The 20,722-nt window shown below is 42.8% G+C and overlaps 1 protein-coding gene across 2 annotated transcripts; it reads left to right on the top strand.

Annotated features, from left to right (window-relative positions):
* Window positions 1–289: 289 nt before the first annotated feature.
* BFSP1 (beaded filament structural protein 1) lies at window positions 290–20,511 on the top strand. 2 transcript variants are annotated; one of them, XM_069954723.1, is made up of 8 exons: window positions 290–1,061; window positions 7,274–7,334; window positions 10,480–10,575; window positions 11,614–11,706; window positions 13,784–13,891; window positions 17,383–17,603; window positions 17,990–18,075; window positions 19,309–20,511. In XM_069954723.1, exons 1-8 carry the CDS (start codon window positions 688–690, stop codon window positions 20,250–20,252), a joined length of 1,983 nt encoding a protein of 660 aa, XP_069810824.1. In that variant the 5' UTR covers window positions 290–687; the 3' UTR covers window positions 20,253–20,511. The 2 variants fall into 2 exon arrangements, with proteins under 2 accessions (XP_069810824.1, XP_069810825.1); XM_069954724.1 differs by lacking the exon at window positions 13,784–13,891.
* Window positions 20,512–20,722: the final 211 nt, after the last annotated feature.

Here is a 20,722-nt window from a genome sequence, read left to right as displayed (position 1 = left end):
CTAATAGTGGCATCTATATACTGTAGTTATATAGCCTATGATGCCATTTACTGACCATGGCAGTCAGCTGCTGAATGCAATCAGCAGTAGTTGGGTATAGAGAGAGTTTATTACCCAAGCCTTCTCCACATCTCATTATAAAAAAAAATAATTCATATATATATATATATATATATATATATATTTTTTTAAAATTATATGTATACAATGTATATTCTGATATAAACAGGCACTGATATAGCATATCAGTGTCAAAAATTCTAAAAATGTTTAGAGAGCTAAAAAAAAATGGTCATGAAGCTATGAAGGGGTTAAACAGCTTTTAAGGGTTAACTTGTATGTGGCATGTGAATGCTATGGTTAAACAGTTTGATTGAAGCAATTATATACAAATGCATTTCTTTTGTTTGCTTTGTCTTCTTGTTAGTCCACGCTTCTGTGTAGCAAAAAAAAACATAGGACAATGACAATGCCTGAAACAAAATAAATGCTGACAAATACTAGAAAGCAAGAGAACAGTACCCTTGTGGCCTATCACATTAAACGAAATTTCATTAGGTTGTTGCAGATGGCATTCAGTGCACAGGAGCATGGGGACAGAACACGCTTCACTCTTTGCCTGTTAGAACTTTTCTCAGTTTTATTTGGCCTGGAGGGAGGAAGGTTTCATAGGGAAGCGACAGCATCATGTACAAAACTAACTACTCGCGGGAGGTCCGTAAAGTGAAGTACGAAAAGTCTGATGGCTATGATGAGCCGAGTCTTGTGGAGCTTAGCAACCTGGGCTTATTACAAGCGCAAGGCCTTGAGAACTTGCAGGATCTGAATGAAAGGTTTGCCAATTACATAAACCGAGCTAGAGTACTAGAACAAAGAAATGCCATCTTCAGGAAACAGCTGGAGACCTTCCAAAGGATGGATGAGATCTCCGGCCTGGAAGAAGCCTTCGCGGAGCAGATTGAGCTGAATCGGCAGAGGCTCCGTGAGTTGTCTTCTGATCACTCCAAACTCGAGAGAGAATACAAAGACGCTCAGCGGATGGTCGACGAATATAAATGCAAGTGAGTGATTCTAAGCTTTTACGTTACTATTTGTAAAGAAATTGGAGGGCGATACATATTGTAAGAGTACTACAAGTATCTGTTTTTGAAAGCCCCCCTACAGTACTTCAGTACTTTTATAGGTTTGTAATCACTAGTATTAGTCTAGTGTGTGTGTGTGTGCGCATATGTGTATGTGTGTGTGTGTGAGCGTATATGTATGTGTGTGTATGTGTATATGTGTGAGTGTATGTGTGTGTGTATATGTGTGTGTATGTATGTGTGTGTTTGTGAGTGTATGTGTGTGTTTATATGTATGTGTGTGTGTGTGTGTGTGTGTAGAACAGATTGATTTGACATTGCATAAAAATAATTATATTCTGTAGGGAACAAATTATAGGCTTGAAGTTACTTTAGGTAACTTTTGAGGATAAGGTATCATATGTGTGTACTTGAGGAGCAGCTTGTATAAGACATTTCTCCTTTGCAGGGTCCATTTTTAATTTTTAGTTATCTAGTGAAAAAAATAAAAAATAAAGACTCCTATTCACTGCACACACACCCAAGGATCTCGTTTACCTACTGTATATCTCTTTGGGACACACTGAAAAGCAGGAACGGCATATAGGGCATTGTAGAGCAGTACTAAGTAGTGTATGCTGTGAATTAAGAAATTATATGAGAGAAAAACAGAATTTAGCTGTTCGAACCTTGATAGTTAAATGAGTTCAGCCAACTTTGTATGAACATTAGCTTTTTTTCAGCGTGAATATTGAGTTTAGGGAGAAGTAAACAGAAGTACGGAGAAGGAGAGCCTATTAGGTGGAGAAACAGGTGCTTTTCTCTGATAAGATATATTACATTGTTTCTTATTTTCACTTAAACGACTAAGTGTTTCTTCAAATGGTCCTTTTTACAATTTGAGGAAACCACGAGAGGAAAACTGCAAGTCAACCACAATAATCTTTTCATCAAACCATACTGTGTAAGCTAGAGGGGAATCCACTAACCTTCCAAGTAATATACGTTTTCTGTTGTTGTCCAAATAGCACCTTCCCCAATGATTTGATAGAACACGGGACTTGCTGATTGAATAGTAATTCTCACTTAATCCTGCAATCCTCCTCCTCCGACTTTAATAAAAGAATAAATTAGACAAATGCAATAAGACCTACACGTCTGCTAGGAGAGATGTTGACTTGGTGGCCAAACATATGCTGTGTATAAGCATAACACAGTGTACACTTCACTAGATATTCTTCATATGCAGCCTGATCCTAATTTATTAGTAAAAATGTTCATATCACATGACCTGCTCTTGAAATGTCGATGTTGTGCTGTGATTGGTTACTAAGGTTGATAAAGACCATTTTGTATTATTGGCTTCTTGGCTTCCCATTGCCTAATTAAAGGGGCTGTATGGGGAGCAATATATGGCCGTGAGGGGGCTGATGTAAAGAGTCATACTGTGCAGACAGATGTAAGCACTGAGGAGCAGGCATCATTCATATTAGCTCCCAGTACAATCCCTTTAAACCCCATGCTTAACAGTAAGCAAGGGGTTCTTAATATCCAGCTTTACTTCCATACAGCATATACCTTTGGTGCCTGGCTGCAGTCTGGTTTTTATCAGATCAGAACAATAAATTTCAAGAGAATATTTTATCCCTTAAAGTGATATTAAAACCCCCTTTCCATTTAAGAAGTTTATAGCACCATTGTAGACATTTCCTATGTTACCATATAAAGGATTTCTTTGTGGTCTCTCCCCTCAAAATTGCATGTTATTGTGGGTGGACAGTGCTGTGGGGCAGGGCTTAACGGCCGTGTAACATCAAAACCGGGCAATATCACTTGAATGGCAGCCCAACAACTTGAAGGGTCACAGAATTGATCAGACTCTATAACCTTTTACATGTCTATAAACAGTGCATCACAAAGTAATAGACATACCAGCAACACCCAGAGCTTATTCACACCTTCTTATTAGAGATGAGCGAACCTGGAGCATGCTCGAGTCCATCCGAACCCAAACTTTCGGCATTTGATTAGCGGTGGCTGCTGAACTTGGATAGAGCCCTAAGGCTATATGGAAAACATGGATAAAGTCATTGGCTGTATCCATGTTTTCCAGACAACCTTAGAGCTTTATCCAAGTTCAGCAGCCCCCGCTAATCAAATACTGATTGTTCGGGTTCGGATCGACTCGAACCCGAACCCGGTTCGCTCGTCTCTACTTCTTATTGCTGAATTATTCTGTGTTCGGAGTCTCCTTTGCAGTCCCAGCAGAATTGGTGGGAAGAATAGTTTTACATGTATCATTCGAAACCTATCAGATCAATTACTGGCTGAACAGGCCAAAATCACCCTATATGATAGAAAAAGTGATCAACTGCCAAACAAATGCTTGTTCAGTGGCTCGCAGCTTCTTTTTGATCTGCTAAAAAATTTGATTGATTGATTTTGATTGGTTGATTGGTAGTGTAATAGAGGATGATGGGATCAGAAAGCCGCACAAACGATCTAGTGACCCAGTTATTCATGCAGCTCTCCCCATGTGTTGGTTACGTCTTGTACTAGACTCCGCAAATAAGGCGATCTGTGACACTAGCATTTGTTTACATTGCACATTGTGCGTGTAAAAGAGTTCTTGGTTTTCCTGTCAAAATGACAGAACTTAAAGTGTACCTGTCGGTATAACTTTTAAAATCTAAATCAGCAGTAGATGTGATATAAAACAAGTTTGCAATTTACATTCATTACTTTTTTTATGCTTTAAAACAAAGCTATACTTACTTGTATCCAGGTCCGGTCTCCTGAAGCTTTTTAGTCTTGTGCTGGTTGAAAAAAAACAGACTAAACACAGGAATTCCAACCAGTACAGAGAGTCTCAGCTCAACATGTCCATCAGTCACATGACTGCCTTCTCTGTGAGTACTCAAATGACCTGGGAAACACTGGACGTCCTGTGTTTACTCTCTTTGCAAAAAAAAAAAAAAAGTCAGATCACAGGAAGTCCCATGTTTTTCATGATAACTAAAAAAATAAATAAATAATGAATGTATATTGCAGACTTGCTTTCACATCTACTGTTGATTTAGATTTTGAAAGTTATAACGACAGTGACACTTTAACAGATATATTTATAGGTTGACCCCCCTCCCCCCCAATATGTAAAATCTGTCAAGGTGACGTAGTAGTCATCATAACCATATACCATAAGTGTGAACAGTGCTAATTACACAAGTGTGGGTGTTAATTACACTCTTGTTAAAGTCATTGAACAATTACAATCATGAGATAGTCCTAGAAAGTGTCAATACACTGGGGTCTATAAGCTATTTCATACTACAACAGAAATCCTTCAGATCAGTATTAGAGGAACAATATGATTTCTGATTATTAACACTTTATTGTGCCTTTATAACCCTAGCTAGAGCTACAGACGTGTGAAGGTCTATGGGTGTTCCTGCTTGAGTTTTCTGATTTCGTGTGTTGCACTGTTGGAGTAATGCAACACTGTCATCCAATGTAGTAAATCTAAAGTCACTATGATCTGCCGCGGTATCTTATTATTAAAATTGGCATTTGCTTAGTCTGAGAACATCATTTTCTTTTCCCACCACAAAAAACAAATAATGCAAGTTAGACAGAAACTTTAAAAATTAAAGGGGTACTCCAGCGGGGGAGGCACTTTTTCTCTGGGATCGGGGACGAGGTGGCTGAGGGAAAAGACGTCCACTTACCTCTCCGGTTCCAGCGGCGGGTGCCGCATCGAGGCGCTACGGTGCCCGGTTCCCAGCAGCTTCCTGGTGTCTGACGTGGGCCCAAGACGTGACGTCTCAGGTCCGCTCAGCCAGTCAGTGAAGGAGGCGGGATCTGAGCGGACTTGAAACGGATCCTGCCTCCTTCACTGACTGGCTGAGCGGACCTGAGACATCACGTCTTGGGCCCGCGTCAGACACCAGGAAGCGGCCGGGAACCGGACACTGGAGCACTGCGATACGGGACCTGCCACTGGAACCAGGGAGGTGAGTGGACGTCTTTTCCCTCAGCCACCTCGTCCCCGGTCCCAGCGAAAAAGTGCCCCCCCGCTGGAGTACCCCTTTAAGGCTACATTCGCATGTCTGTTGTCCTGTCCGCGGACCTAGGACAAATCTAATTCAATGGTCCCGCTCACACATCCGTAATCGTGTATGATCCATGCTGCCAAAAAACAGAACCTGCTGTAATGCGGACCGCCTTTTGCGGCAAGGATCGCTATGCTAATGATGTGCCAATGTCGTAGCAAAATAGAGGTATAGCAGACGGCATTGCTCTCACTCACAATCATATGGCAGGTGTACCTGTTCAGACCAGGTATCCAGCCGCAAATGCAGTGCTCAATCCGAAAGCGGCAACAATAACCAAAGTATGAGAGGCAAAGGATGGCACTCACCAGCTGCAGCCTAAATAAAATCCAGCTTTTATTAGAACTTCAGGATAGTGGGGGAGAACAGAGAGCAGGTGACTGCAGTTTCACAGCACAGCGCCGCTTAGTCAAACCCGGGTGCTCTGTGAAGCGCGGAGCACTACAGATGCACATTTCTACTGCAGTCCACGGCCGCAGGACTGCTGGGTCACATGACGTCATGCATGCATGCAGAGACACAGCCAAGGCCTGGTGGTATATGGCAAGGGCAAAAGGAGTCAGGGGACAGTGCATGATAGCTGAACTCATTTAAGTTAGGTCAAAGATGACTTAACTACAATGACAAGAAAGATTTTGCCGCACCCTTCGGGACCAGAATATTTGCCGCCTAAGGCGGAATCCTTACCGATGGAAGCAGACCCCTTGCATGGCACAGTGAATAGTAACATATCATGGGTTTGGTAGAGGGAGAGATCTTTCTGTCTTGCCTGCGATGTGATCCCTGGGTGCTGATAGTTACCATGGCAGCTGGGACCTGACAAAGGCCGCCAAGGCAGCCAATGATTTCTGCCTGTTACATAGAAACATACAGCGACCCACAGGCGGACGCAACTGTGCAGAAAATCCTGTGACTGTTGGGTCGTGGCTGCTTGTTGGACCCCATTTACAGTGATTCCTGGTTGTGTGACCCAGTGTAGCCACAGCCTAACTCTTTCTGCAAAACACAAGATTTATATGGCTGCCTAGATGGAAAAATAAAAAATGTTATGTTCATATTAATACAATACCTGATCTGACTGGTTATTATGGGGTTTAAAGAAATCAGCATGATTTAATACTAGAGATGGGCGCAACTAGAGCATTCTCGAGTTCGACCGCTCAGCATTTTAACACAGCTGAGTCTGATTGTTCGGCATTTAATTACTGGAGGCTGAAAAAGTTAGATGGAGTCCTAGGAAGTCTGGAAAAGCAAAGCCTATGGCCTATGGCTGTATCCATATTTTCCAGGCAGCCTTGGGGCTGCATCCAACCAGTAATCAAATGCCAAATGATCAGATTCAGCTGTTTCTACAAATTTATTCAGAAAGCCCCCATTTCGTCCACAAGAGCTGTACAATGTTTCCATAATTCTGGCAACATTGCATGGCTATTGGGTGCAGAAAGGGGTGGGGTTTCCATCGCGTTCAGAACGCACATGTGAACACGTAGACTCAGGTGTTTTTACCACATCCATGCAAATGCATGCATCCCAATGCTTTCTCCAATAGATGCCCAATGTTGCCTGGACTCTTGGCAATACCACATGGCCATTGGAGAACCCAAGAGAGGTGTGATTTAGGACATATCCATGCAAATGGTTGTGCTTTGCATGGTCTTTATTGCTTCAGTGATAAATATACTGCTTTGTGATACAATATAATCTTACATTTAAAAGTTTTAGATAAAAATGAGAAAGACAAATGTAGGCTAAGGGCTATGTTCACACAATGGGATTTTTGCGGCTCTCAAACAGCTGACGACCATCTATAATAATTATGAACATTATAGATATCCGTCAATAGCAAAATCCCTTTGTATGCACATAGCCTTGGTGTGTGAAAGATATCATTAGACCATTGGTTCCACATTATGCTGTAAGCTTCTACTAGTGACATCTACAGGAAGCCAGCATGTGATCATTTATTGTATATCTCCGTGTCTTTAGGGGACACTCTCTCTTAAAGTAGTGACTATCACTCACCGTGGCTTTTGTAGCCGTTAGGTTGTTGCTAGGAATATTTTGCAGTACTCTTATATAACTGATTGTTGTGGGAATTTGCAGGTACAAAAATGAATGTGAATATCAGCTACTCATGAAGGATAATCTTGAGCGTCTTAATAAGGTAAGTCACCGATCCTTGATAGGACTGGTGTCCTTTATAGAATAGTCGCACTTGTACACCTTATATCAGGCCAGTAGATGCGCTGAAGCGCGAAACGGGCCGTCGCCTGTGGAATGCTCTTGTTTGCTACAATGTCTCCCACTCTGTCCGGTGTTTGCATGCTGCAATAAATTGACCTTACGGGTTATGGGTGAGTGCCGTCAGACTTCTTTCTTCTTTACGTACAAGCCATTGATGTCCTTTACTTCATGACGACAGAGCACCCCAAAGGTCCACTGTACTAATGTCCTCAATGAGTGGGCAGCCGGGTACATCATACTAAATCCACCAAACAGCATGGATGATCACGTTTGCAGGTTCAGTGCCTGGTCTTTGTTTACCTACCTGTTTTTTATTCCAGTAAGGGTGGCACTCTTGTCCTTAGTTTGGCTGTGGTTTGGCCACTTAGCTCCGTTGAAATGAATGGAGCTTAGTTGTAATACCACGCTGATTGTTGCACTGCAAAATACAGTACTGCAGTACCGGATGATCTTCACTGCCGCTGAATCCGGATGCGGGCACATCCGTGCAAGCCCGCATCCAAATTCCCCGCTGCACACAATGGAGCGTGCGTCTGGAGCCGGGCACTGACAGGTTTTCTGCGGCCTCAATTCAATGAATAGTGGACGCAGAAAACTGACATGTCAGGTTTTTATGGCGCCGCTAGGGATCCCAACTGGATTGTATACTATGCATCACGTAAGTTCCATAGTAATCATGGCCGTTGTTACAACAGACGTGATATTAAGAAAGTTACGTAGTGTGAACATAGCCTAAGAATGGTTTACTTAAAAAGTGGCACCTATGTAGAGTGGTTATGGTGGCATTTAAAAGAAGGCCCACAACCTGTTTACAACAATGGTTGAGGCTGTTGGTTCTGACGCTGTAGATATCAATTTACAGTCTCTATCTCCGGGCCCTTGAGCCAAAGGCCCCATTGTCTCACAGTCACTGCATTCTGGAGCCTTTCACCATTTGTATACTGTTACACAGCTTTGCACTCAAATGGATGTCTGCATCTTGAATGGGTTTTTTGCAGTTGAAGTCATTTGTGGGTGACCCCCATACTTTGCTTAGGTGTAAAGCAGCATAAGCCGTACAAAACGCCACAATTGTCTTTGGTTTTGCGACCAGTGTCGAGCGGACTTGCCAAACTGTTTGTGTTTGGCAATGTTCTTCAAAACCAAATGGTCTTCATTTGACTTCTGATTGCTGGAGAAGTTGAATGTCACCCAAGGGAGTACTGAAAAACATGCATACAGCCATTAGCCATAGGCTTTTCCCATGCTTTCCTGGCAGCCCTGGGGCGTCATCCAATTTTTCCAGTGAGATGTCAAGGGTTCGTAGAATGTCGCAGAACCAAAACAGTTTGGCAAGTCTGCTTACTATGTGCAACCAATCAAGTGCAAAATCACAAATGAGTGCTCAGCTATTCCTGAGATTAGTGGGTCTTCCCTAATGCAAATGGCTGCCTCATGCCATGGTCTATTTGTTGTAGATTTTAGGAAATGCATGTGATCCGAGTTTTGAATGCCTTTTTTACCCAAAGTCAACCTAGGATGGGCCTAGCAGTTCAGCTGCACCCCTGCTTTAAAGTAGAACTCTGGGGAAAATTACAATTTTCCAGGAGGCATGGGAAACATAATAAACAAGTGCTACCTACCTCTCCCCGTGCCTCCTTAGTGCTTCATCACCGGCTCAGGGACCCCTGCCAGAACTAATTTTCCCCTGAGTTGCGATGTTGTCGCAACTACAGGGAAAATACCCAACCAGGTGACTGGTCAATCAATGACTGCAGCGGTGTCCCTCCCCAGTCACTGACTGGCTGACTGGGCAATACATCAGCTGAGTCAAGAGGTCCTTTCAAAAGCAGATCCAGGAGCCCGTCGGGAGTCCCGGAGCATAGTAGACTATGGGTTGTACATAGTGGATATAGGAGTCTGATGGGATCATTGTTTGTTAAAGGGAAACTATCAGCAGGTAAGACAAATCTAATCTGCTGATAGCCCCTTATAGCGCCCAGGACGCTTAGGAGGAAGGTATGTGTGTTACCTTTATTCTCAACGCCGGTCCCTCAATGTTAGTCGGAGTAATCTTCGCTCCGGTGCACCCTTAGGAGCACTGCCCCCACAGCATAATCGCCATTGATTATCATTAGAAGGAGCAGGCCAATGACGTGGCAGTGTTCCTAACGAAGACTACTCCGACTAACATAACAGACTAACAGACACATACCTTCCCCCTCAGCTTCCCGGACACGATGAAGGGCTATCAGCAGGTTAGATTCATCTAGTGTAAAAAAGAAAAAACTTAAAAACTTAAAGGGTTACCTTCAACCCACCTGCCTCCACTCCTGAACAAAGTCGTCTGTAAATTGAATAAACAATGCTGATTCCAAATCTGTAATCTGGAGCTTTCTACTCTTTTGCATTTCCAAGCTGTAAGCCTGCAAACTGGGCATGTTGATGGATAAAGAGGACTATTTGGCTCAAGAATATAATGGAGAGGACGACTTAGACTTCTTCCTTTATGGGTTTATAGCAAGAGAACGCAAGAACATAGAAAGACAAAAATTGCAGATTCAGGATCAACTTTCTCAAATTTATCGACTGAGAACTTAAGTTTAGGAAGCATTTTGGAGGTGACGGAGTCCCTTTAAGGCCATGTCCACACAACGTAAGTTCTGCAGTAATCATGGCCGTTGTTGCAACTGCCGTGATTAGTACGGAACTTATGTTGTGCTAAAGGCTGGGGGAATCCCGGCCGGCGTGTATACACGTAGTAAACACTTCAGCCGGGATCCCTAACGGTGCTGCTCTGGCCACACCCTCCATTGTGTGCAGTGGGGAGTTCTGATGCGGGCGCACACGGATGCGCCCACATCAGAACTTAGCGGCGCTAAAGATCATCTGGCCGGTACTGCAGTACCACCCGGGATGATCTTTTCTGAGACCGGCTGTTCCACTGTAAGTGACTGGCCGTTCCTTGACCCGGACGGTCTCTTACAGCGTCTTAACATAGCCTAATATTGCAAGCCATATAGAAATCTGAGAAAATCCAGGAATTTATGCAGACTTTAAGATGTTATATTTTCTCTCTCTTCTAGAAAGCTGATGAGGCTTTGCTGAGTAATCTAGAACTTCAAATAGAATCCCAGTTCCTACAAGATGACATTAACGCTGCAAAGGACCGATATAAAAAGGTATTCTATCCTGGCCATACATATTAACAGTGCGGACATGTCCATAAAGGTTGGAGTGGAAAATGCTCAGGGTCACGCACATGGGGATTTCTAAACATCTAAAAAAAAACTATTAAGCCATACAAAAGACTAAGGCCCCTTATACACTGCTTTATGTGAAACAGGGTCTGTATGCTGGCTGCACTATGCAGACTGAACACACACTTCAACAGTTTTAGCTTAAAGGGGTTATCCAGCGCTACAAAAACATGGCCACTTCCTTCCAGAGACAGCGCCACTCTTGTCTCCAGTTTGGGTAGAGGTTTTTTAATTCAGTTCCATTGAAGTAAATGAAGCTTAATTGCAAACCACACCTGATCTGAAGACAAGAACAGTGCTGTCTCTAGAAGAAAGTAGCTATGTTTTGTAGCACTGGATAACCCCTTTAAAGTGTCCCTGTCGTTATAACTTTTAAAATCTAAGTCAACAGTAGATGTGATATAAAGCAAGTTTGCAAAATACATTCATTATTTTTTTTCTGTTGATACCATGCTGTAAAACAAAGCTGTACTTACCAGAAATCCAGGCCCAGTCTCCTGTAGGCAGATTTTCTGACTTGTGCTGGTTGAAAAAAAACAGACTAAACACAGGAATTCCGGCCAGTACAGAGAGTCACAGCTCAATGTGTCTGTCAATCACATGACTGCCTTCTCTCTGTGAGCGCTCAGATGGCCTGGAATACGCAGGACTTCCTGTTTTCTGACTATTTCCTGTTTTTTGAGAAAAAAAAGAGCCAGAAAACAGGAAGTGCCGTGTTTTCTATGATAACTAAAAAATAAATAATGAATGTAAATTGCAAAATTGCTTAATATCACATCTACTGTTGATTTAGACTTTATAAGTTATATCGACAGGGTCACTTTAAATGGATTAAAACATGGCTGCATTTTTTCTAAAATAGCCCCTGTCCGTGGGTTGTACCTGGTATGGCAGCCTGTGGATTTTAGATAGGGGAGATAAATACTGTATAAATAATTACTTTTTTTTCCTAATCAACAGAATCTCATGGAAATTCAGACATATGTTAACATACTGCAACAAATAATCCAGACCACCCCTCCTGTGACCGCCATCACTGTTGGCATGTATCAGGTAAGGTTCTATCATATAACCAGATGTATCTTGTATACACGCTGTTCCTGTATTTACAATATATCACCATATAGGTCTATTATGTTACTACTGACAGAACTTTACAGGTAAAATTCTCTGTTAGATTTGACTTGTTTTCCCTCCAACCAACCAGACGTTAAAGTGGTATCCCATTGTGAGCTTGTTATCCCCATCCATCTTCAGTCTGCGCTCTATTCATTCTCTATGGGGCCAGTGTCTGCATAGAGAATGAATGGGGCACAGGCCATGGTGGCCAAGCATGAGCAGAGAGTGCTTCATTCATTGCGAGGAGCATTGCATTGTCTTTCTTGGTCTGACCCCCAGCGATAAGCTTGTTATCTTCTATCCTATGAATATGCCAAAAAGTCTGCGGAGCCTCAGTTACGTGTCTCAAAACACGGATCTAGCCAGATATCCCTCCAAAGAAGGACCCAGGGGGCAATGCACCTAGGATTTTACTGTATTGAGAACTTTGTAGCATCCCAACACAGATGGTTCCCTAAGCTTTATACCACCTAGAAAAAAGTCACTCTCTCAGGTGTCACACCAAATCATGTCAGCTGTGATATCCACTGCGGCCACTAGGTGTCTCACTCCCCCTGTGCAAAGCTGCAGTCTATGCCTGAAGGTTATGGTCCGTTTACACGAAGAGATAATTTGCCCAATCGACCGTTTAACGATTTTGAAGCAACAATTTGTTTTTTATAACGATCAGCGTTTAGACGAATAAATTGTTAGAAAAATCGTTAGAAAATTCGTTAGAAAAATTATTATTACGATCGTTTTTAAGATTGCTTAAGCCCATCTCACACATAGGGTGAATCTTTGAAAGACTGTTTACACAAAGCGATCTGCGAATTTTTAGCGCACGACCAACGACGATTTGAGTACATGTTGAAAGATTACAATGAACGATTTTTCGCTCATAGCTTGATTGTTCGCTCTGTTTACACGAGTCAATTATGGCTCAAATGCGACCATTGTTGCGAAAATTCGAACAATAATCTTGCCGTGTAAACGCACCATTAAAGAGGATGTACCACCAGGTACATCCTCTTTAAGCTGGACCCACGGATCATTTTTCGGACCACGGCCCCGTTCCCATGCACAGCGCCGTTCTATGCACCAGAACCGGACGGTGCTCAAGCACTGGAGGTAGGCCGCCCCCCCCCCCCGTGGGAGGGAATTCCCTCCCCTCCATGATGCGGCTCCATTCATTCTAAGGGAGCCGCGTCATACAGGGGAGGGAATTCCCTCCCATTGGGGGCGGGCCTGCCTAACTCCAGAGCTTGAGCAGGTTCTGGTGCATAGAACGGCGCCATGCACAGGAACCGAGCCGCGGTCTGAAAAATGGACCGCGGCAGCGGCTTCCCTGTGACGGCGCTGTTCAATCCGTGGGTTCAGCTTAAAGAGGATGTACCTGGTTTGTCCAATGACAGGTGCCTCCTCTGTACACGTCTACCCTCTCTATTCTCCACACTTCCTGTCACACCACCCTACCACCCTTCCTGTACAGTGGTTCACTTAGTTAGTGATAGTCCAGTCAGAAGTCAGGAAGTTTTAGTGAGAGCCTAACAGACAGTATGCAGTACTGAACACTAGAGGTGGGGTAACCAGACACTAGGACCAAACTCTGTCTACGCTGAGAATCTTCAAGTCAGGACAGTCACCCCCTAAGAAGAGGACAAGGGACTGATCCCCAGTAAAGCAAAAGTACACTAAGCTGAAGTACTTTACTGACACTACGCTCGAGTACGTGGGGAAACCTTCACTAGCTAGTTCCACCTAGACAGAGAACTGGGACTCGTACTACCTCACAAGACGGTCTCCGATACTGTGTAGGCAGAAGGCGCTCAGATAATACACTCATGTCCACAAATGAGTACGAGAAATTCAAGTATTCTGTTTCAACCTACATCCCGGCCCTTACACTTCCCTTTTCTTCTACTAACTTCTACCTCAAGAGTCTGTCTAAAGAGTATTGTTATATTTTGGCACTAACACCTGTTATTATTATTATTATTATTATTATTATTAATAATTTATTTATTTTGAGGAAAAATTGATTTCTGAAAGAAGAATTCCTATTCTGCAAAGCCAACTTGAAGAGTATAAGAGCATCTTGTGTCAGCTACAAGCGCAGAAGGTTAAGCTGCAGTCAGAGGTAAGATCCTCTGTATAAAGCTAGTCCATGCCGGGGTTAAATGTTACTGTCTAATCCACTCGCAGGTCAAACGTACCGTCCATGTAATTTTATAAAACTGGTCAGTTGTTTGTATATAACATGATCCCACAGTTCCATTATAAACTCTGGAAAAGTAAAGACTTTAGCTTTTACATTTGACTTACTTAGTGTAATGATTGGGCTCCCCCTACTGGCTATAAAGGTTACAACATTATATTAGTGAGCAAAACAGCTACCCTGGCCTTGGTGGTGTGTGTTAGACCTGGAATGGACAAGATTTTTGGCATAAGGGTCACAAGTGGGCAGTGATGTAACAATAAGGATGGCAGTGGTTGCAGTTGCAAAAATATCAGCTTACTCATTGGAAACTGCTTCTCCCGAGGTACAAAACGGTAAAATTTCCAAAAAGGGTTTTTGTAACTCTTTGCAATATGACAGTCATACAGTGAGTTTTATCATGATTATGTATCTGTATAAGGGTGAGCTATGGTAGATATAATGTTTGTAAAAAAAAAAACAAAAAACTCCCATCTTATGGGGCTTTGGACTTTATCTTTGGTATTTTAGGCCATGTTCACATGGCGTAAGAGACCGGCCGTTCCGTGACCCGGCTGGGTCACGGAACGGCCGGTGTCAGAAAAAATCATCCCAGCCCGTACTGCAGTACTGGCCGTATGATTTTTACCGCCGCTGAATGCTGATGCGGGTACAGCCGCATCACAATTTCCCACTGCACACAATGAAGCGTGTGGCTGGAGCCGCATGCTCCATTGTGTGAACTGACAGGGTTTTCTGCGGCCGCTATTTAATGACATGTCACTTTCTTTCGGCGCCGCTAGGGATACTATGTGTATACACTCTGCTCGGGATTCCCTCAGCACAACCTAAGTTCCTTTGCAACAACGGCCGTGATTACTAAGGAACTTACGTTGTGTGAACATAGCCTTAAATTGCAACAATCCATCATCCTATAGATTCTATTAGGTGATGAGATTATTCTATAGGAATATTGGCCATCAGGACAGGATCGCTTCTTGCAGCTGCTGCACATTTGGTGGAGATCCTGACATGCTCTGCTGTGCAATTGGGCCATCCATACGTATTACAGCTCAAAGGTAGCCTCTGCTCAGTGATGTTGTATGTATCCCACACTGCACATTCATTATGTCAGGCTCCCTGCACCCGGCCCAGCCACTCAGTGTACTACACAGAAGCAGGATCCTCTGACAGATGTCCATGATCTATACATACCTTACATAGGTAATCACAGGGTAATCAGGTTTCAAATCCAAAACAAATCTGACATAGTCATCAAATCAGAAACAAATCTTGGGAGATTTTCTTAGCTCTATTGCTGGTGGTAAAGATACAGTACAAGAGGCTGACCTGCTGTAAATGAAACAATGATGCTCAAGATATGTTTACAGCTTTATAAGCATTGCTTTGCTGCCATCTAGTGTTGATTTTAGGATAATACAACCTGATGAAGATTTTGTTCTGTATATGTGAGATTTAAAACTGTTGAATAAAACACAATGGTGAAATGTTTCGCTTGTTGAAAAAGGTGACATAGGAAAAGTGTGAAGGAATAAATCTATTCCCCTGGTATGTTCTTTCCTTACAGACTTTTCCTGCAGTTAAAAATTTACATTTATAGGCCACATTCACCCTACGTATTTTTACAATAAACAATGGCCATTACTGCAAGTTGCAACAACGGCCGCTGTTGATTGACAATGTGCAATTACATTGAAGTGTATAAAACACTACACTACGGCCGGTGTTCTATGCGGTCGCACAGACAAACTGACAATGTAAAGTACGGCTCCTGAATATACCGGACTGTATTGGTCGGGTGAACATCTGAGACATTGGCCGTTGTTTGGCATGTTAAACACCGGCCGTGTCAAACAACAGCTGATGTTCATACAGCATCTGAACATGGCCTTAGAATGGTTTGTATTTTTACAGAACAAGGCTATGTTCCACTATGTGGAACACTGCCTTATCTGCTATGGGATCCCAGCCGGAGCATATACACATCGTGTACGCTCCGGCTGGGATCCCATGCAGCGCCGCAAAGAACTGACATGTCAGTTTTCTGCGGCCTCAATTTAGTGAATTGCGGCCGCAGAAAGATCTGTTAGTTCACACAATGAAGCGAGCGGCTCCGCCCACTTGCTTCATTGTGCGCTATGGGAAGTTCTGATGCGGGCGCGCGCTGATGCGCCCACATCAGAACACTGCGGACTGATCTTTGCAAAGACCGGCCGTTCCGTGACCCGGCCGAGTCACGAAACGTCCGGTCTCTTATGCAGTGTGCACATAGCCTAAATGTGAAAAACCTAAAAGGCTCTTGTAGTTTCTGTTAACATTTGGACCCCTCCGTTGTAATTTATACATCTCATAGCTTGACATTGAATTTTGATCTCACAGAATGCATCTGCATGGTGGCCGCATGTGATTCATACATAGACTCTGAGTTCTCAAACTGTGCTTTGGCCATTTACTAGGTAGAAGCCATTTCTCTTTATGTTGTGGTTTCATAAGGCTCATCCCACTGTCTGACTATACCCTGCAGGCCCACCCTAGTTATGTCCATTTTTATGCATAGCCTATGGCTAAGGCTATGTTGAGTCAAGCTATGTTAACACAACGTTAGTAAAGTAGTAATCATTGTTATTAATACTTTACTTACATTGTGCTGCAGCTGAGGGAAACCCGGCCATAGTGTATAAATATAGCGGCCACAGAGAACCTGTCAGTTCACACAATGGAGCGTACGGCTCCTGCCGCATGCTCCATTGTGAGCAGCAGGGAATTCGGATTCGAGCGCACCCTGATGTGCCCGCATCTGAATTCAGCTGAAGTGAAGATCATCCGGCCGGTACTGCAGTATCGGCCAGGATGATCTTTTCAGACACCAGGTCGCAGAACGGCTGGTGTCTTACGCCATTTGAACATGGCCTCAAATAGAATTCCAATAATATGATGAAAGCCAAAAAGACCCACTTTGGGGTGGTAAATTATGTGCCAGCATATATATCTTAAAAGGGTACTCTATAATAAAATTAAATATATAAACATATAGAAGAAACATAGGGGGAGATTTATCAAACATGGTGTAAAGTGAAACTGGCTCAGTTGCCCCTAGCAACCAATCAGATTCCACTTTTCATTCCTCACAGCCTCTTTGGAAAATGAAAGGTGGAATCTGATTGGTTGCTAGGGGCAACTGAGCCAGTCTCACTTTACACCATGTTTGATAAATCTCCCCTATGGTGTGCACATAAATTAGAAAGATACATTCATGTCTCGTGTATATTGCAGCCACAGTATATGAACATTGCGACTATTACCTTCATCCTTTGTTATTTTGTGACTATTTCCAGTTTACCAGTAGTTATGGTAAATTGATTCATGAGCCAAATGAATTGTCGCTAAATAAAAGCGGTTTTCTTTTTCCATAGACTTCCATGCTGGAACAAGCCATCAAAAACACCCAGGAAAGCTATGACGATGAGATACAACTCTACAATGAACAGATAGAAGTGCTCAGAAGTGGAATTGAAGAAGCCGAAAGGAATCTGGAGAAGTACACCAATGACTGTCGCCAGCTGGTCATATACCAGCAATCCTTGGAAAACGAATTAGAGAGATACAAGCGTATTATTGAGAATGAAGACAACAGGTAAATGGATAAGTCTCACTTCATGGATGAAAAAGGAAACTTTACTGTAGTTAGACCTGCAGATATTCAGTGGCAAAACCACACTGCAGACTGACAGGACTGTACTGTAAGACAGGGGTAGGGAACCTTGGCTCTCCAGCTGTTGCAAAACTACAACTCCCATCATGCATGGGCAGTCAAAGCTAAAGCTTTGGCTGTCCATGTATGTTGGGAGTTGTAGTTTTGCAACAGCCAAGGTTCCCTACTCCTGCTGTAGGTTGAGCTGGATTTACATTAGTGACAATAGTCAATCGTATACAGATTACACAACAAGGTAAAATAGGTGGATGTGTTACTATGTAGATAGGAAATCAATTTTATTTATTTTATTTTTTTTAAATTCCTAGACTGAACTCTGCAATAGTCGGAACTCCAATCACACTCTTTATGTCAGGATACAAAACCTCTCTGACATCACCCACAAGAGGGAAAGGTAATGGTATTAAGAAGAAAAAGAATATTATGCCCTTTGGCCTGGAGAAATAGGATGTAATCATTTTCATACCCATATATCAATGTGTGTAGCCTTGTGGGGTGGGGTCTTGTGGGGTCTGCATTCTAAGAGATTTTAACAGGGATATAACTAGAGAGGAGCAGATTGACAGTAAAAACAAAGCAAATGGATCTGTTAGCTTGCCAATCTGCCGGCAGCCTTTGAAGTCTGTGCCGCTCCTCCCAGGGTGCCTGGAAAAGCTGGATCCGCTTTTTCCCCACCATTGGATTTAGGCACCCGAAGGCACCCTGCCATTGGATTCCTGGCACCCAAAGCGGCACAGATTTTATAGGCAACCAGCTGATAAGCAGCCAACTGATGAGCTTACAAAGCTATTCACTGTAAATCCGCTCATCTCTAGACATAACCTTTCATAAAAATAGAAGAAGTCCGGCAGAATATAAAAGTCTGCAGGGGCAGAGGGAAAATTGATTACAAGTATGGACTTACCTCTTCCTGTGCTCATGGAGAGCAGCACAACCAGCTGCGGGACCCCTGCCAGGCTCCGGCATCTCCAACACTGACACGTCACAACTTGGCTGATGGACTGGCCGCTAGGCTGGGGTGGGACGCCAATCCAGTCACTGATTGGCTAAGCGGCCAGTCCATCAGCTGGGACAAGCCTTTCCCCCAAGTCTTGACGTCATCACAACTCAGGGGAAAATGCCTTCTGGCGGTGGTCCTGTGGTCGGTCCCGCCGCTCACTGCAGGCAGGAGGTGAGGTAAGTCTGGACTTGTAATTAATTTCCCCCCTTTCCTGCCAGCTTTTATAATCTGCCGGACTTCCCCTTTAAGATGTAGCCATTTTGGTTAAGAATCACAGGTAGAATACTGGGTAACTGTAGTTAAAAAGTGCATAACATATTGTTATATAGTTCTAAAACAATTGGACACACAAAAAAAGATTTTTTTTTTCTTGCTGTGTCCATCCTTACCTTTCTGGAACATCAATTTTCTTGTGATACGAATTCAATACAATAGCACGATAAACTGAAACATTGGCCTTCAGCAGGCTGCAATTCTCAATACAACCACGGGGTGGCCACATGGACACACTTACAAGCAGTAAAAATATCTACATACTATAATGTCATAATAGATGAATATAGTTGACATTGCTGATATATAATGTACTCAATAATAAGTGAATATTGTCAAAATTGCTCATTTCAGACATCACTCGAGCCATACAAGATATTGCTACAGCAAAGCCAAGGCAAAAGGGTGTCCCAAGAAAGATCTTACGAAAAAAAGAACTATCCATGGATAAAAGTGATGTTAGCGCTGAGGATAAGGATAGGGAGAGTAAACAAGGTAGCTCAGACAGGAGACAAACTGAAACCAAGTATACTACTGCTGAATCTGGTTTTCCTGACAATGACTTTGACATGTTAGAAGAAGACTTTGCTCCACAGGATGTACCAGATGGAGCAAAGATAAGTAAAGCATTTGATAAACTATGTAATATAGTACGAGATAGAATAAGAGGGTACAAGAAGCCAGAGCCCTCTCCAGAGATTTTCACCAAAGGACGCTACGTTCTTGTAACAGGTGAATCAAGTTATATAGACCCTATCTTTTTTTCCTCCACTCCTCAATCGGCAGGGAGGGTGATTGTTAGCATAAGCCCTGATAAAGCACCAGGGGATGATATCATACTACCAATCCCAGAATTACCTGAGCCCTCGGAGCCATCAGAAAGTGAAGAAGAAGATGACGATGCTGGTTCAAATGGGAAAAAAGAACATGATAAAGAAACTGATGACATGCCTGAAGAACCAAAAGATGAAGATGGGAAAGGAAAGGATGACGGGAAAGGAAAGGATGATGGGAAGAGGGATGATAAAGAACCAGAGGCTAAAGATGAGGCCAAAAAACCATCAGATGTTACTCAACCAGAGGATACAGAACATGGGTCTAGAAGTTCTGGAAGTTCTTGGAGTACCGTAAAGTCAAGTTCAGACACGTCTCGGGGATTGAGATTCCCAAGCTCCATGAGCTACGAAAAGGTTGAAGTGATCGAATCAATCGAGAAGATCACAGATAATAAAACAAAAAGTTACGAAGAAAAGGCCACAATCGTGGAAACCATGATAGAAAAAACAAGAAAAAAATAACACAGAACGGAATTTGTCGCTGGACTAAAGCGATATGGTGTCTCAGCAACTTTATTGATTTTTTTTAGCTGTAGGATATAAGGATACTGAGTAGTTGAATATATTTCGAGATGATGATGATGCATTTGACATACAGTATATTCTTTTTAGGTTGTGGAAAGAAATAAAATAGTCGATATTATATACCAACTGGAAGCGATTCACCCATATTTTAGACTCCTTGTTATTTATGGACTCTGTGTGTGATCATGTCCGTGATATTTCCCTGCTCTTTGATTGAAGGCTTGCTACATCTGGTTCATTTGCATTGAAATAAAGACTTGGCTTCTGAAGCATCATTATAAAAAGCACTGAAATTTTATTTCATGCTCTGTTTTTTTTTTGTTTTTTTTTGTAGCATAGTACATCTGTTCACCTAAAGCGGGTCTTCTATGTGAGGCGGCCATCACTCATGAGGGTGTAGCTGACAG

The sequence above is a fragment of the Dendropsophus ebraccatus genome, chromosome 15 (assembly GCF_027789765.1).
Source record: "Dendropsophus ebraccatus isolate aDenEbr1 chromosome 15, aDenEbr1.pat, whole genome shotgun sequence".
Classification (NCBI taxonomy): Eukaryota; Metazoa; Chordata; class Amphibia; order Anura; family Hylidae; genus Dendropsophus; species Dendropsophus ebraccatus.
This window is presented reverse-complemented; position numbering and strand designations above follow the sequence as displayed.